The 17,575-nt window shown below is 53.8% G+C and overlaps 4 protein-coding genes across 4 annotated transcripts in view; 1 reads left to right on the top strand and 3 right to left on the bottom strand.

The window, feature by feature from the left end:
* Positions 1-11,881, bottom strand: part of LOC144827897 (histone H2A type 2-C-like) — a 32,536-nt gene extending 20,655 nt beyond the window's left edge. Inside the window, exon 1 of the mRNA XM_078686059.1 lies at positions 11,487-11,881. Within this exon, the coding sequence (XP_078542185.1) occupies positions 11,487-11,881 (395 nt within the window). The remainder of the gene's footprint in view (positions 1-11,486) is intronic.
* Positions 11,882-12,165: 284 nt separating this feature from the next.
* On the top strand, positions 12,166-12,546 carry LOC144827896 (histone H2B 1.2-like). Its single transcript, XM_078686058.1, has one exon. The coding sequence runs from the start codon at positions 12,166-12,168 to the stop codon at positions 12,544-12,546; it is 381 nt and encodes a 126-aa protein (XP_078542184.1).
* Positions 12,547-13,494: 948 nt separating this feature from the next.
* On the bottom strand, positions 13,495-13,965 carry LOC144827001 (histone H3). The gene has a single exon (XM_078685464.1). It carries the CDS (start codon positions 13,903-13,905, stop codon positions 13,495-13,497), a length of 411 nt encoding a protein of 136 aa, XP_078541590.1. The 5' UTR covers positions 13,906-13,965.
* Positions 13,966-14,779: 814 nt separating this feature from the next.
* On the bottom strand, positions 14,780-15,474 carry LOC144827000 (histone H1.3-like). Its single transcript, XM_078685463.1, has one exon. It carries the CDS (start codon positions 15,472-15,474, stop codon positions 14,830-14,832), a length of 645 nt encoding a protein of 214 aa, XP_078541589.1. The 3' UTR covers positions 14,780-14,829.
* Between the last annotated feature and the right edge of the window lie 2,101 nt (positions 15,475-17,575).

Here is a 17,575-nt window from a genome sequence, read left to right as displayed (position 1 = left end):
AGGTGTGACTTCATCCCCTTGAAGCTTAACACCACCAAATGTCACAGGTATGAGTAACATTGGTGCCTGGAGGCTGGAAGTAGGCCCAAGGCCTTGCATGCCTTTCCTGATACTGTGAAGGGGTGAAATAGACTTTAATGGGCATGTGGAGTGTTTTGCTTTAACACCTCCAGCCAGGGGGATAACCTAAAATCTTACCCTGCGCTGAGCTCCATAACCCTGGGTAGAAAGTGTGACTTCATCCCCTTGAAGCTTAACACCACCAAATGTCACAGGTATCAGTAAAATTGGTGCCTGGGAGCTGGAAGTAGGCCCAAGGCCTTGCATGCCTTTCCAGATACTGTGGAGGGGTGAAATAGACTTTATTGGGCATGTGGTGTGTTTTGCTTTAACACCTCAAGCCGGGGGGATAACCTGGAATCTTACCCTGCGCTGAGCTCCATAACCCTGGGTAAAAGGTGTGACTTCATCCCCTTGAAGCTTAACACCACCAAATGTCACAGGTGTCAGTAACATTGGTGCCTGGGGGCTGGAAGTAGGCCCAAGGCCTTGCAGGCCTTTCCTGATACTGTGAAGGGGTGAAATAGACTTTAATGGGCATGTGGAGTGTTTTGCTTTAACACCTCCAGCCAGGGGGATAACCTAAAATCATACCCTGCGCTGAGCTCCATAACCCTGGGTAGAAGGTGTGACTTCTTCCCCTTGAAGCTTAACACCACCAAATGTCACAGGTATCAGTAACATTGGTGCCTGGAGGCCTGAAGTAGGCCCAAGGCCTTGCAGGCCTTTCCTGATACTGTGAAGGGGTGAAATACAAATTATTGGGCATGTGAAGTGTTTTGCTTTAACACCTCAAGCCAGGGGGATAACCTGAAATCATACCCTGCACTGAGCTCCATTACCCTGGGTAGAAGGTGTGACTTCATCCCCTTGAAGCTTAACACCACCAAATGTCACAGGTGTCAGTACAATTGGTGCCTGCAGGCTGGAAGTAGGCCCAAGGCCTTTCAGGCCTTTCCTGATACTGTGAAGGGGTGAAATAGACTTTATTGGGCATGTGAGGTGTTTTGCTTAAACACCTCCAGCCAGGGGGATAACCTAAAATATTACCCTGCGCTGAGCTTCATAACCCTGGGTAGAAAGTGCGACTTCATCCCCTTGAAGCTTAACACCTCCAAATGTCACAGGTATCAGTGTAATTGGTGCCTGGAGGCTGGAAGTAGGCCCAAGGCCTTGTAGGCCTTTTACTGATACTGTGAAGGGGTGAAATAGACTTTATTGGGCATGTGAAGTGTTTTGCTTTAACACCTCAAGCCAGGGGGATTACCTGGAATCTTACCCTGCGCTGAGCTCCATAACCCTGGGTAAAAGGTGTGACTTCATCCCCTTGAAGCTGAACACCTCCAAATGTCTCAAGTATCACAAAAACAGGTGCCTGGAGGCTGGAAACTGGCACTAGGCCTTGGAGGCCTTTCCTGATACTGTGAAGGGGTGAAATAGACTTTAATGGGCATGTGGAGTGTTTTGCTTTAACACCTCCAGCCAGGGGGATAACCTAAAATCTTACCCTGCGCTGAGCTCCATAACCCTGGGTAGAAGGTGTGACTTCTTCCCCTTGAAGCTTAACACCACCAAATGTCACAGGTATCAGTAACATTGGTGCCTGGAGGCCTGAAGTAGGCACAAGGCCTTGCATGCCTTTCCTGATACTGGGAAAGGGTGAAATACACTGTACTGGGCATGTGAGGTGTTTTGCTTAAACACCTCAAGCCAGGGGGATAACCTGAAATATTACCCTGCGCTGAGCTCCATAACCCTGGGTAGAAGGTGTGACTTCTTCCCCTTTAAGCTTAACACCACCAAATGTCGCAGGTGTCAGTAACATTGGTGCCTGGGGGCTGAAAGTAGGCCCAAGGCCTTGCAGGCCTTTCCTGATACTGTGAAGGGGTGAAATAGACTGTGTTGGGCAAGTGAAGTGTTTTGCTTTAACACCTGCAGCCAGGGGGATAACCTGAATTGTTACCCTGCACTGAGCTCCATAACCCTGGGTAGAAGGTGTGACTTCTTCCCCTTGAAGCTTAACACCACCAAATGTCACAGGTATCAGTAACATTGGTGCCTGGAGGATGGAAGTAGGCCCAAGGCCTTGCAGGCCTTTCCTGATACTGTGAAGGGGTGAAATAGACTTTATTGGGCATGTGAAGTGTTTTGCTTTAACACCTCCAGCCAGGGGGATAACCCCAATTCTTACCCTGCGCTGAGCTCCATAACCCTAAGGTAGAAAGTGTGACTTCATCCCCTTGAAGCTGAACACCACCAAATGTCACCGGTATCAGTAAAATTGGTGCCTGGAAGCTGGAAGTAGGCCCAAGGCCTTGCAGGCCTTTCCTGATACTGTGAAAGGGGTGAAATAGACTTTATTGGGCATGTGGAGTGTTTTGCTTTAACACCTCCAGCCAGGGGGATAACCCCAATTCTTACCCTGCGCTGAGCTCCATAACCCTGGGTAGAAAGTGTGACTTCATCCCCTTGAAGCTGAACACCACCAAATGTCACCGGTATCAGTAAAATTTGTGCCTGGAAGCTGGAAGTAGGCCCAAGGCCTTGCAGGCCTTTCCTGATACTGTGAAAGGGGTGACATAGACTTTATTGGGCATGTGGAGTGTTTTGCTTTAACACCTCCAGCCAGGGGGATAACCTAAAATCTTACCCTGCGCTGAGCTCCATAACCCTGGGTAGAAAGTGTGACTTCATCCCCTTGAAGCTTAACACCACCAAATGTCACAGGTATGAGTAACATTGGTGCCTGGAGGCTGGAAGTAGGCCCAAGGCCTTGCATGCCTTTCCTGATACTGTGAAGGGGTGAAATAGACTTTAATGGGCATGTGGAGTGTTTTGCTTTAACACCTCCAGCCAGGGGGATAACCTAAAATCTTACCCTGCGCTGAGCTCCATAACCCTGGGTAGAAAGTGTGACTTCATCCCCTTGAAGCTTAACACCACCAAATGTCACAGGTATCAGTAAAATTGGTGCCTGGGAGCTGGAAGTAGGCCCAAGGCCTTGCATGCCTTTCCAGATACTGTGGAGGGGTGAAATAGACTTTATTGGGCATGTGGAGTGTTTTGCTTTAACACCTCCAGCCAGGGGGATAACCTAAAATCTTACCCTGCGCTGAGCTCCATAACCCTGGGTAGAAGGTGTGACTTCTTCCCCTTGAAGCTTAACACCACCAAATGTCACAGGTATCAGTAACATTGGTGCCTGGAGGCCTGAAGTAGGCACAAGGCCATGCAGGCCTTTCCTGATACTGGGAAAGGGTGAAATACACTGTACTGTGCATGTGAGGTGTTTTGCTTAAACACCTCAAGCCAGGGGGATAACCTGAAATATTACCCTGCGCTGAGCTCCATAACCCTGGGTAGAAGGTGTGACTTCTTCCCCTTTAAGCTTAACACCACCAAATGTCACAGGTGTCAGTAACATTGGTGCCTGGGGGCTGGAAGTAGGCCCAAGGCCTTGCAGGCCTTTCCTGATACTGTGAAGGGGTGAAATAGACTTTTTTGGGCATGTGGAGTGTTTTGCTTTAACACCTCTAGCCAGGGGGATAACCTGAAATCTTACCCTGCGCTGAGCTCCATAACCCTGGGTAGAAGGTGTGACTTCATCCCCTTGAAGCTTAACACCACCAAATGTCACAGGTATGAGTAACATTGGTGCCTGGAGGCTGGAAGTAGGCCCAAGGCCTTGCATGCCTTTCCTGATACTGTGAAGGGGTGAAATAGACTTTAATGGGCATGTGGAGTGTTTTGCTTTAACACCTCCAGCCAGGGGGATAACCTAAAATCTTACCCTGCGCTGAGCTCCATAACCCTGGGTAGAAAGTGTGACTTCATCCCCTTGAAGCTTAACACCACCAAATGTCACAGGTATCAGTAACATTGGTGCCTGGGAGCTGGAAGTAGGCCCAAGGCCTTGCATGCCTTTCCAGATACTGTGGAGGGGTGAAATAGACTTTATTGGGCATGTGGTGTGTTTTGCTTTAACACCTCAGGCCGGGGGGATAACCTGGAATCTTACCCTGCGCTGAGCTCCATAACCCTGGGTAAAAGGTGTGACTTCATCCCCTTGAAGCTTAACACCACCAAATGTCACAGGTGTCAGTAACATTGGTGCCTGGGGGCTGGAAGTAGGCCCAAGGCCTTGCAGGCCTTTCCTGATACTGTGAAGGGGTGAAATAGACTTTATTTTGCATGTGAAGTGTTTTTCTTTAACACCTCCAGCCAGGGGGATAACCCGAATTCTTACCCTGCACTGAGCTCCATAACCCTGGGTAGAAGGTGTGACTTCATCCCCTTGAAGCTTAACACCACCAAATGTCACAGGTGTCAGTAACATTGGTGCCTGGGGGCTGGAAGTAGGCCCAAGGCCTTGCAGGCCTTTCCTGATACTGTGAAGGGGTGAAATAGACTTTATTGGGCATGTGGTGTGTTTTGCTTTAACACCTCAAGCCGGGGGGATAACCTGGAATCTTACCCTGCGCTGAGCTCCATAACCCTGGGTAAAAGGTGTGACTTCATCCCCTTGAAGCTTAACACCACCAAATGTCACAGGTGTCAGTAACATTTGTGCCTGGGGGCTGGAAGTAGGCCCAAGGCCTTGCAGGCCTTTCCTGATACTGTGAAGGGGTGAAATAGACTTTTTTGGGCATGTGGAGTGTTTTGCTTTAACACCTCTAGCCAGGGGGATAACCTGAAATCTTACCCTGCGCTGAGCTCCATAACCCTGGGTAGAAGGTGTGACTTCATCCCCTTGAAGCTTAACACCACCAAATGTCACAGGTATGAGTAACATTGGTGCCTGGAGGCTGGAAGTAGGCCCAAGGCCTTGCATGCCTTTCCTGATACTGTGAAGGGGTGAAATAGACTTTAATGGGCATGTGGAGTGTTTTGCTTTAACACCTCCAGCCAGGGGGATAACCTAAAATCTTACCCTGCGCTGAGCTCCATAACCCTGGGTAGAAAGTGTGACTTCATCCCCTTGAAGCTTAACACCACCAAATGTCACAGGTATCAGTAAAATTGGTGCCTGGGAGCTGGAAGTAGGCCCAAGGCCTTGCATGCCTTTCCAGATACTGTGGAGGGGTGAAATAGACTTTATTGGGCATGTGGTGTGTTTTGCTTTAACACCTCAAGCCGGGGGGATAACCTGGAATCTTACCCTGCGCTGAGCTCCATAACCCTGGGTAAAAGGTGTGACTTCATCCCCTTGAAGCTTAACACCACCAAATGTCACAGGTGTCAGTAACATTGGTGCCTGGGGGCTGGAAGTAGGCCCAAGGCCTTGCAGGCCTTTCCTGATACTGTGAAGGGGTGAAATAGACTTTTTTGGGCATGTGGAGTGTTTTGCTTTAACACCTCTAGCCAGGGGGATAACCTGAAATCTTACCCTGCGCTGAGCTCCATAACCCTGGGTAGAAGGTGTGACTTCATCCCCTTGAAGCTTAACACCACCAAATGTCACAGGTATGAGTAACATTGGTGCCTGGAGGCTGGAAGTAGGCCCAAGGCCTTGCATGCCTTTCCTGATACTGTGAAGGGGTGAAATTGACTTTTTTGGGCATGTGGAGTGTTTTGCTTTAACACCTCCAGCCAGGGGGATAACCTAAAATCTTACCCTGCGCTGAGCTCCATAACCCTGGGTAGAAAGTGTGACTTCATCCCCTTGAAGCTTAACACCACCAAATGTCACAGGTATCAGTAAAATTGGTGCCTGGGAGCTGGAAGTAGGCCCAAGGCCTTGCATGCCTTTCCAGATACTGTGGAGGGGTGAAATAGACTTTATTGGGCATGTGGTGTGTTTTGCTTTAACACCTCAAGCCGGGGGGATAACCTGGAATCTTACCCTGCGCTGAGCTCCATAACCCTGGGTAAAAGGTGTGACTTCATCCCCTTGAAGCTTAACACCACCAAATGTCACAGGTGTCAGTAACATTGGTGCCTGGGGGCTGGAAGTAGGCCCAAGGCCTTGCAGGCCTTTCCTGATACTGTGAAGGGGTGAAATAGACTTTATTGGGCATGTGGTGTGTTTTGCTTTAACACCTCAAGCCGGGGGGATAACCTGGAATCTTACCCTGCGCTGAGCTCCATAACCCTGGGTAAAAGGTGTGACTTCATCCCCTTGAAGCTTAACACCACCAAATGTCACAGGTGTCAGTAACATTTGTGCCTGGGGGCTGGAAGTAGGCCCAAGGCCTTGCAGGCCTTTCCTGATACTGTGAAGGGGTGAAATAGACTTTTTTGGGCATGTGGAGTGTTTTGCTTTAACACCTCTAGCCAGGGGGATAACCTGAAATCTTACCCTGCGCTGAGCTCCATAACCCTGGGTAGAAGGTGTGACTTCATCCCCTTGAAGCTTAACACCACCAAATGTCACAGGTATGAGTAACATTGGTGCCTGGAGGCTGGAAGTAGGCCCAAGGCCTTGCATGCCTTTCCTGATACTGTGAAGGGGTGAAATAGACTTTAATGGGCATGTGGAGTGTTTTGCTTTAACACCTCCAGCCAGGGGGATAACCTAAATTCTTACCCTGCGCTGAGCTCCATAACCCTGGGTAGAAAGTGTGACTTCATGCCCTTGAAGCTTAACACCACCAAATGTCACAGGTATCAGTAAAATTGGTGCCTGGGAGCTGGAAGAAGACCCATGGCCTTGCCGGCCTCATCTGACACTGTGAAGGGGTGACATACACTTTATTGGACTTTTGAAGTGTGTTGTTTTCACACCCCCAGCCAGGAGTATAACCCTAAATATTACCCTGCGCGGAGTTCCTTAGCCCTGGGTAGGAGGAGTGACTTTGTACCCTTGAAGCTGCAGGCTTCATAATGTCACAAGTATCACGAAAATAGGTGCCTGGAGGTCGGAAATGTGCCTATGGTCTTGCAGGCCTGGGTCTGATACTGTAAAGGGGTTAGATACAGTGTTGGAATAAATAACTCTTTCGTTTTCCCACCGCCAGCCAGGGATGGAACCTGAAATCTTACCCTGCGCGGGGCTCCATAGCCCAGGCTCGTAGGAGCAACTGTATCCCCTTTGAAGATTAACTCCGCCAAATGTTACAAGTATCCCTATAAGAGGTGTTTGGAGGCTAGGAATGGGCCCACAGCCTTGTGCTGATACTGTAACAGGGGGGTATCTCACCCTGCGCGGAGCTCCATAGCCCTGTGCAGAAATAGACACTTTGTGCCTGCAGGCTAGAAATGGGCTTGGGACACTGAAGGCTAGGATCTGATAATGCAAAGTGCTTTATATACCTTTTGAATGACGTTTATTTTTCTCCGCCTCCAGCCTAAGGGGAAATCCTGAAATATTACCCTAATCTGAGCTCCATAGCCCTATGTAGAAAAAGTGACTTAGTCCCCTAGAACCTAAACATTGAGCAAAATATATATATATTTTGTATAAACAGTTTTAAATGGGTAAATTGTACCCGGATCGGAGCTCCATAAGCCGGGTAGAAAAAGTGACTTTGGCCCCTTGAACCTAGAGTTATTTGAAGAAGAAAAAAAAATTGTATGTGTATATATTTTTTTTTATTTATTTATTTTGGACCACCTTCAGCTTAGGGGGAAAACCTGAAGTTTTACCCGGATCGGAGCTCCACATCCTCGGGTAGAAACAGTGACGTTGTCCCCTTGAACCTCAAGTTAGTTAAAAAAAAAAAAAAAGTTTAGTTTTCTTTTTTTTTTGCCGACCTCCGGCTAAGGGGGAAAACCCGAAATTGTACCCGGATCGGAGCTCCCCAGCCCTGGGTAGAACAAGTGACTTTGTCCCCTTGAACCTAAGGAGACAGTAAAAAAAAAAAGTATATATAGTTTTTTTTGTTTTTTTTGCCGACCTCCAGCTAAGGGGGAAAACCGGAAATGTTACCCGAATCGGAGCTCACCAGCTCTGGGTAGGAAAAGTGACTTTGTCCCCTAGAACCTAAAGAGTTAGTAAAAAAATTTAAAAATGAGAATATATATATATTTTTTTTTTTTTGACGACCTCCAGCTAAGGGGGAAATGTGGAAATTGTACCCGAATCAGAGCTCACCAGCCATGGCTAGAAACATGGCTTGAACATAAAGTTAGAAAAAAAGTGTATGTATCGGTTTTTTTTTTTGCCGACCTCCAGCTAAGGGGGAAATGCGGAAATTTTACCCGAATCGGAGCTCACCAGCCCTGGGTAGAAGTGGTGCCCACGTCCCCTTGAACCAAAATGTCCACACACAAAAAAGAAAAATACTGAAACCGCTGTTTAAAGGCCCAGAGGGACCCGTAAACGGACATGGTGGTTCACCACACAATTTCGGATCCCACACCCTCTTCCTATAGGCCTGCATGGGAACCCTACTTTATCGACTATTAAGCCCCAGGGCTTACAGCTCCTGGGTGGAAGACAAAGTTGGAGATAGCACGGCCGTTCCGCCGCCCAGCCATCTGGTCGCCGTAGCTGACTGGGCTATCTGGTCGCCGACCAGATGGCCCAGTGATCTGCGGCGACCAGATGGCCGGGCGGCGAAATGGCCGCGCTAACTCCAACTTTGTCTCCCAGCCAGGCGCTGTAAGCCCCCACTACGTGGGGGGCTTAATAGTCGGTGAACTGCGTGACTCGTGGGGCCCTGAGCCGGGCTAAACCCACCGTAGGTCCCCAGTCCAGGGCTCCATGATGGCAGGCCCCTGGACCGGGCTGAACCTGCCTTATCTCCCCTGTGAAGGACTCCAGGATAACGTGACCCTGGGACGGGCTAAACACCAATTAGGTCCCCAGGCCAGGGCTCCGTGATGGCAGGCCCCTGGACCGGGCTGAACCTACCTTAGGTCCCCAGTCCAGGGCTCCATGATGGCAGGCCCCTGGACCGGGCTGACCCCACCTTCGGTCCCCAGACAAGGGCTCCATGATGGCGGGCCCCTGGGCCGGGCTAAACCCACCGTAGGTCCCCAGTCCAGGGCTCCATGATGGCAGGCCCCTGGACCGGGCTGAACCCACCTTATGTCCCCAGTCCAGGCTCCATTATGGCGGGCCCCTGGGCCGGGCTAAACCTGCCTTATCTCCCCAGTGAAGGGCTCCAGGCTAACGGGACCCTGGGACGGGCTAAACACGCCTTAGGTCCCCAGGCAAGGGCTCCATGATGGCGGGTCCCTGGTCCGGGCTAAACCCACCGTAGGTCCCCAGGCAAGGGCTCCATGATGGCGGGCCACTGGTCCGAGCTAAACCCACCGTAGGTCCCCTGTCAAGGGCTCCATGATGGCGGGCCCCTGGGCCGGGCTAAACCTGCCTTATCTCCCCAGTGAAGGGCTCCAGGATAACGGGACCCTGGGACGGGCTAAGCCCACCATAGGTCCCCAGTCCAGGGCTCCATGATGGCAGGCCCCTGGACCGGGCTGAACCTGCCTTATCTCCCCAGTTAAGGGCTCCATGATGGCAGGCCACTGGACCGGGCTGAACCCACCTTAGGTCCCCAGTCCAGGGCTCCATGATGGCAGGCCCCTGGACCGGGCTGAACCCACTTTAGGTGCCCAGTCCAGGGCTCCGTGATGGCGGGCCCCTGGGCCGGGCTAAACACGCCTTAGGTCCCCAGTTTAGGGCTCCAGGATAACGGGACCCTGGGACGGGCTAAGCCCACCATAGGTCGACAGGCAAGGGCTCCATGATGGCGGGCCCCTGGGCCGGGCTAAACCTGCCTTATCTGGCCAGTGAAGGCTCCAGGCTAACGGAACCCTGGGACGGGCTAAGCCCACCATAGGCCATGATGGCAGGCCCCTGGACCGGGCTGAACCCACCGTAGGTCCCCAGACAAGGGGTACATAATGGCGGGCACCTGGGCCGGTCTAAACACCCCCTTAGTTCCGCAGGGAAGGGTTCCAGCATGGCGGGCTCGTGGGCCGGGCAAAAGCCCCCCATGGTCCCCAGTCCAGGGCTCCAGGATGGCGTGCCCCTGGTCCGGTCTAAACACCCCCTTAGGGACCCAGTCCAGGGCTCCTGGGCCACGGGACAGCGCCCGACATGGTAGGGTGGCACCGGAGCAAATCCCCTCGTATTGGGCTAGCGAGTAGCCGATCCCGGCTCTGCGGCAACAATAGTGCATAGACACAGCTCTCCCATGACATCGTGGTCGGCTCTTAAAAGAGCCTTTGGGTTGGTGTTTTGCGTTATTTTCCGTGGGCAAGTCGAGTGTTTAACCGCCGAATCCGTAGAGGGTGCGGCCCTGGCGCTTCAGGGCATAGACCACATCCATGGCGGTGACGGTCTTCCTCTTGGCGTGCTCGGTGTAGGTGACGGCATCCCGGATCACGTTCTCCAGGAAAACCTTGAGCACCCCGCGGGTCTCCTCGTAGATGAGGCCGGAGATGCGCTTGACTCGCCACGGCGCGCCAGGCGGCGAATGGCCGGCTTGGTGATGCCCTGGATGTTGTCCCGGAGCACCTTGCGGTGCCTCTTGGCGCCGCCTTTGCCGAGCCCCTTCCCTCCTTTGCCGCGTCCAGACATGTTCTCCTCTCGGTGCTGTGAGCAGAAATGAAGTCTCGACCAGCAGCGGCTGCTTATATGGAGGAGCAGCGGACCCGCGCGGGAGCCCTGTGACGATACCCTGTGAGGCGGGAGAGCCCGGCCACGGCCCGCCCTCCGCAGGGAGCGGGGGCTGGAGAGGCCGTTGCCGTTTGAAAAAGAGCGGGCTCCCAGCCCGCCTTTGTTATGGGTTGGCTCAGCAGCTGCCGCCGGTGCGCAGATCACAGTCAAACACACGCAAGCACCTACCTTCCCGGCCCGCCTAAACCTCCCGTTCCTTTCCCCCTCCCAATATGAACAGCCTCGGGCATGTTTTAATGGAGCCCACACACTCACCGACACCACCCCGCTGTGTTTGGCCGCCTGCAACCTAGTAACACTGCCCACATCTCGCTCCCGGCTGGGGCAAGCCTGCACAAGGTGTCCCCCAAAAATGAAAAAAATATACATGTATATATTGATTGAAAAAGAGCGCGCTCCCAGCCCGCCTCTTTGTCAGGGGCTCCCGATCGGGCTCAGCAGCTGCCGCCGGTGCACTGATCACAGTCAAACACGCACACTCCTCCGTTCCAGGCCCCCACTTGTCACCGCGGCCCGCCTAACCCTCGCGTTCGGTGCCCGCTCGGCTGGGGCAAGTCTGCAAAATGTGTCCCTGAATATTCAAATTATACATGTATATACAAAAAAAAAAAAAAAATCAAAAACATTAATATGGTCGGCCTCATGCTAGGCTTTGGGACGGGACAACATTAAAGTGTACGGCCAGAGCTTGGGCATGCCCCCCCTATGAAGCTACGGTGCGGTGCGGGCGCTGCCGCACCTATGAAGCCGCCAGAGTAACACCTCGGCACGGATACGCTCTTTGATGGAGTCTGTGGATGGCCCTGAAAAGAACCTTTGTGTTTAGGGTGTGTTTCCACGGGGGTCTGCGGGCCTTTACTTGCTTGCTTTGCCCTGTGCCTTGTGGCTCTCGGTTTTCTTGGGCAGCAGCACGGCCTGGATGTTGGGCAGGACTCCTCCCTGGGCGATGGTGACTCGGCCCAGCAGCTTGTTCAGCTCCTCGTCGTTGCGGATGGCCAACTGGAGGTGTCTGGGGATGATGCGGGTCTTCTTGTTGTCCCGGGCGGCGTTGCCGGCCAGCTCCAGGATCTCAGCGGTCAGGTACTCCAGCACTGCAGCCAGATAGACGGGGGCACCGGCGCCCACCCTCTCGGCGTAGCTTCCCTTCCGGAGCAGCCTGTGCACACGGCCCACGGGAAACTGGAGCCCGGCTCTGGAAGAGCGTGTCTTGGCCTTGGCGCGGGCCTTTCCTCCCTGCTTTCCTCTTCCAGACATGGCGATCGATCTAGGGTCTCAGTCACACAACAGAGAGAAGAATACTTCTCTTTCTGCTGGACTCGGTAATATAAAGACTTCGAGAGCGTCTGATTGGTTGACAGCTAGGCGCTGACAGTACTTCTCATTGGAGGAGGGCTTAACATAGGAAGTGGGGAGCCTGCCAATGAGAAGAGAGAGCTGGGAAGGAGACCGCTTTGCAGGCCAAGCCCATAAATACAAGTGCCGGGCCCTCCTTCCGTATTTCTTTCGGCTTCACAGCAAGCAGTGAAAGAGCGTCCACCATGCCTGAACCAGCCAAGTCCGCGCCGGCTCCCAAGAAGGGCTCTAAGAAAGCGCTCTCCAAGCCGCCCAAGAAGGACGGGAAGAAGCGCAGGAAAAGCAGGAAGGAAAGCTATGCCATCTACATTTACAAAGTGATGAAGCAGGTGCACCCAGATACCGGCATTTCCTCCAAGGCCATGGGCATCATGAACTCCTTCGTGAACGACATCTTCGAGCGCATCGCTAACGAGTCTTCCAAACTGGCTCTCTACAACTCGCGGCGCACCATCACCTCCCGGGAGATCCAGACTGCAGTCCGCCTTCTGCTGCCCGGAGAGCTGGCCAAGCACGCCGTGTCGGAGGGCACCAAGGCCGTCACCAAGTACACCAGCGCCAAGTAAGGCTTCGAGGCGCATCACCAACAAACACAACGGCTCTTTTAAGGGCCAATCACTTCCTCCTTTTAAGAGCTAATGTGCTTCTGTTATCACTTGAGAAATATGTGTTTTAGAAGGGTAATGTTGAGTGCAGAAAGGCCCGCTCTCACGGGGCTTGCTGCAGACCGAGGGCCGACAGAGCAGGCAACCCGTTTTGCCTCTTTAAATTAACATATCCCTATGAATGAGCCCTCGTTGGGACCAAGTGTCACATAAGCACTGTAACGATGAGGTTAAATAAACCCACTGGGAATTCGCGCATCTGCCCTTGGGCTTATTCTTTTCCATGTATGGGGCGAACAGTGTTTGTGTGAGCCGGTTTAACGTTGTGTTAGTACTTTTAAGACCCTGGGGAACGGCTATAATCCGCCCCGGGGCAAACGTTCCTGAAATCGGACACATGAACCCGATGTACTGGCAGCACAGATGCGCTATAGCGCTGGCTTGTGACCAGCGGATCCCTACACAACCCTCTACCCCCAAATAAGCGCTCTATTAAATGAAGGACACATTTAAGAGGTGTTTGTGCACTGTGAACACGGAGTGCTCCGGTTCCCCCCCAGAGCCGGTATAAGTTGCCCAGTACTCGAGGTACTCTCAGAACCCGACGTACCGGGAGCACAGATGCCCCATAGTGCTGGCTTGTGACCCGCGGATCCCGACCACAACCCTCCACCCAAACAACGCTTTAAAATGAAGGACACATTGGAGAGGTGTTTGTGCACTGTGAACACAGAGTGCTCTGGTTTCTCCAGAGCCGGCGGTATAAGTTGCCCAGTGCTCGAGGTACTCACAGCCCACCCTCCCTAACCTGTAAAACACGTGCCATGACAGATAAGATAAGCTCGTAGGTGACAGGGTGGTGGCCCTTAAAAGAGCCGTTGTGGTGGTTGTCCGGGTCGGTCTGTCGCCTTAGGCCCTCTCGCCTCGGATGCGACGTGCCAGCTGGATGTCCTTGGGCATGATGGTCACCCTCTTGGCGTGGATGGCGCACAGGTTGGTGTCCTCGAAGAGCCCGACCAGGTAGGCCTCGCTGGCCTCCTGCAGGGCCATGACGGCGGAGCTCTGGAAGCGCAGGTCGGTCTTGAAGTCCTGGGCGATCTCCCTCACCAGGCGCTGGAAGGGCAGCTTGCGGATGAGGAGCTCGGTGGACTTCTGGTAGCGGCGGATCTCGCGGAGGGCCACGGTGCCGGGCCGGTAGCGGTGAGGCTTCTTGACGCCGCCGGTGGCAGGCGCGCTCTTGCGGGCAGCCTTGGTGGCCAGCTGCTTGCGGGGCGCTTTGCCGCCGGTGGACTTGCGGGCTGTCTGCTTGGTGCGGGCCATGGCGGGAGCGGTCTCTCTCGGCGAAGGCAGAGAAGAATGGCGTCGAACGGGGAAAGAGCCCTATTTATGTCCTCACAGACGGAGGGCTGCTCTGGTTGGCTGAGGAGACCGCCCCACGTTCGAAAATAGCCCGCGGTGTGCAATGATTGGTTACTGGACTGGAGGCTGCAGCCTAGCTGTCCAATGAGCTGTGGATAAAAGAGAACCCTCCGGTTGGATGATGTAGCCGGAGCCCGCGCCCCGGCCAGCCTTTGTCTCCGTGTCCGTCCATCCGCTGGTGGTCCACCCGACCCCGGTCAGCCGGGAGAGGAGCCCGAGATGTCATGAGCACGCCGCCCTGGAACACTCCCCGTTACCTGCGCTCGATGGAAAGTTCACAATCGTCTGCTTTATGCAGACACTATGTCGAGTTTGCCCGGGTACAGTGAAAGCACCAACACACACACACACACACACGTTAGCACACGTTTATAATAAACTGAGGTCTCATAACTCCCAGACCCCCTTTTACCCGCCCCATGTCACCCTGGAGCACGCAGTGCCCTGCGCTCCATTTAAAGTTCACAATCGTCTGCTTTATGCATACACTATGTCGAGTCTGCCCGGGTACAGTGAAAGCACCGAGACACAAACACGTAAGTATTGCACATGTACTATGAACGGAGGTCTTATAACTCCCGGACCCCCTTGTTTTCTATGTGATAACGATTTCAATCCACTCAGCACCGAAAGAGCCGTTTTATATGGCCAAGATCACACGCAGCACTCGCCTGTGAAACGGTGCGCTGGGATGTTTTGTGCGGTTTATTTTTGGAAAAGTGGGGCATTGGGTGGGTGCAAAGGTGGGGATGAACACGCTCTCTTCTAGACAGGGTGGTGGCCCTTAAAAGAGCCTTTGTGTTTGCAGTGTCTCGGTGCAAGCCCTTACTTCTTCTTGGGTGCTGCCTTTTTGGGCTTGGCTGCTTTGGGCTTGGCTGCCTTGGGTTTGACTACCTTGGCAGGGCTTTTCTTGGCTACTTTGGGCTTCGCCGCCTTGGCTTTCGCTGGGCTCTTGGCAGCCTTCTTGGCGGGGGCAGCCTTGGGCTTCTTGGGGCTCTTGGCTGCCGCCGGCTTCTTGACCTTCTTCGGGCTCTTCTTGACCCCCGCGGGAGCCTTTTTGGGCTTCTTGGCGGCAGGGGCAGCTTTCTTGGCCGCTGGCTTCTTGGTGGCTGTCTTCTTTGCCGCCTTCTTGCCCACCAGCTGCTTCTTGTTCACCTTGAAGGAGCCGGAGGCCCCGGTGCCCTTCAGCTGGGCTAGGGCGCCTTTGCTGACCAGGCTCTTCAGGGAGACCTTTACTCGGCCCTTGTTCTTGTCCGCATCGTAGCCGGCGGCGAGCAGCCCCTTCTTCAGGGCCGACAGGGAGACTCCCTTCCTCTCGGCCGAGGCAGTCACCACCTTCATAATCATGTCGGACACGCTGGGACCGGAAGGCTTCTTGGCCTTGGAGGCCCCCGCTGCTTTCTTCTGCTGCTTCTTCTTGGGGGCGACCTCAGCGGGAGGAGCCGCGACGGCGGGAGCGGTTTCTGCCATTGTAATGCAAGTCTGGGCGCAGGCACGGTCAGAGAACAGAAATGTACCGCCCGAGCCGAGCCCCGTGCATATATAGGGAGGAGCCAGCCCCTGATTGGTCCCGGGGAGAGAGGGCTGTGCGAGGCGCACTCGGCTCCCTGCTCCCAGCTGACTTTTGTGTTTCCTACCATCGGAATAACTAAGTTTTAAAACACAATCACTGAAACACACGCTCCCAGGCACACATGAAAAGAAGCCCAGCTTCAGCCCCTTCCCGCCCCCGCCCCCGTTTCAGCTGCCCCCGTCCTCAGAGGCTCGTAATGCCCCGTGGATCTCTGCCCTCCCCCGATGGCTGACGCCTCCGTGCCTGGAATCCCGGGCCCCGGGCCCCTTTTCCCCGGTCCACCCTCGCGCTCCGAGGCCGGGAGCGGCGGCCCGCGGGCGGGAGGGGCCTCCTGCAGGGAGCGGGCCCTGTGGCGGCGCAGTGGGGCTCCGGGGGCCGCGGGGAACGGGTTCTGGAACTGGCCGAAGTAACACAGGGCTCCGCCGGCCGAGCGCGGGGAGTGGAGACAATGCCCGGGGTCCAGGGGGGCCCTCGCCGCGCGCCTGCACCCTCGGCTGTGGCACCCACGAGTCGGGGGCAGCCGGGGGACTTTCACAAGCAGCGGGGCACGGTCCGGGCTCAGGCATCACCAGGGTGCTGCGCGCTGATAGCTGCACATGCAAGCAGAGGGCATTCACTGCCAAGGGCCGAGCTGGAGGAGACGGGCGCAGACTCAACATCATAAGCACACAGTGGCACGGTGAAGGCAGGCGGCCGAGTTAGGCCTGCATGATTAACGGCACCCCGAGGGAGAGCAGAGGGTGTGAATGCACCTGAAATGGTGACCCCCCCCAGTACCTGCATGGAGGCACTCTGCTGAGCTGCTTTTTTACAGCTGGAGTTAGGTTTTTTACCACTCAGGTGACGTACGTAGAAGGGAACCGACCTTAACAACGCGGTCAAAACACGTGACTATCACTGTTGTAGTGAGCCCGATTGCTGGCGTGGGGACCACTCCTGAATCAAATGGTCTGTCAAGAGAGCGAACAGTGCCCACGAATCAGATTCTGCGCCTGGCAGCCTGATTGAGATCTACTGCTAATTACAGGCTTTCGCTTTGGATGTAGGCAGAGGGAACCAAAAATAAAACACTTCACATAGTCCAAAACGTATATGAACACCATTCACAGTTTCAGATCTTAGCCTTCAGGTACTCTGGCCCATCCCTAGCTTGTCACTGGTATCACTAAAACTGGTGCCTGGGGCCTGGAAACACACCCAAGGCCTTGCAGGTCTTTCCTGATACTGTGAAGGGGTGAAATAAATGTTATTGGGCATGTGAGGTGTTTTGCTTTAACACCTCCATCCAGGGGGATGACCTGAATCCTTACCCTGCGCTGAGCTCCATAACCCTGGGTTGAAGGTGTGACTTCATCCCCTTGAAGCTTAACACCACCACATGTCACAGGTATCAGTAACATTGGTGCCTGGAGGCTGGAAGTAGGCACAAGGCCTTGCAGGCCTTTCCTGATACTGCGAAGGGGTGAAATACAATTTATTGGGCATGTGAAGTGTTTTGCTTTAACACCTCCAGCCAGGGAGGATAACCTAAAATCTTACCCTGCGTTGAGCTCCATAACCCTGGGTAGAAAGTGTGACTTCATCCCCTTGAAGTTTAACACCACCAAATGTCACAGGTATCAGTAAAATTGGTGCCTGGATGCTGGAAGTAGGCCCAAGGCCTTGCAGGCCTTTCCGGATACTGTGAAGGGGTGAAATAGACTTTATTGGGCATGTGGAGTGTTTTGCTTTAACACCTCCAGCCAGTGGTATAACCTGAATTCTTACCCTGCACCGAGCTCCATAACCCTGGGTAGAAGGTGTGACTTCTTCCCCTTGAAGCTTAACACCTCCAAATCTCACAGGTATCAGTAACATTGGTGCCTGGAGGCTGGAAGTAGGCACAAGGCCTTGAAGGCCTTTCCTGATACTGGGAAAGGGTGAAATAAACTGTACTGGGCATGTGAGTTGTTTTGCTTAAACACCTCCAGCCAGGGGGATAACCTACAATCTTACCCT

This window comes from Lissotriton helveticus, chromosome 4_1, assembly GCF_964261635.1.
Source record: "Lissotriton helveticus chromosome 4_1, aLisHel1.1, whole genome shotgun sequence".
In the NCBI taxonomy this organism is placed as follows: domain Eukaryota; kingdom Metazoa; phylum Chordata; class Amphibia; order Caudata; family Salamandridae; genus Lissotriton; species Lissotriton helveticus.
Note: the sequence above shows the minus strand (reverse complement) of the source record. Positions and strands in the feature narration are given on the sequence as shown.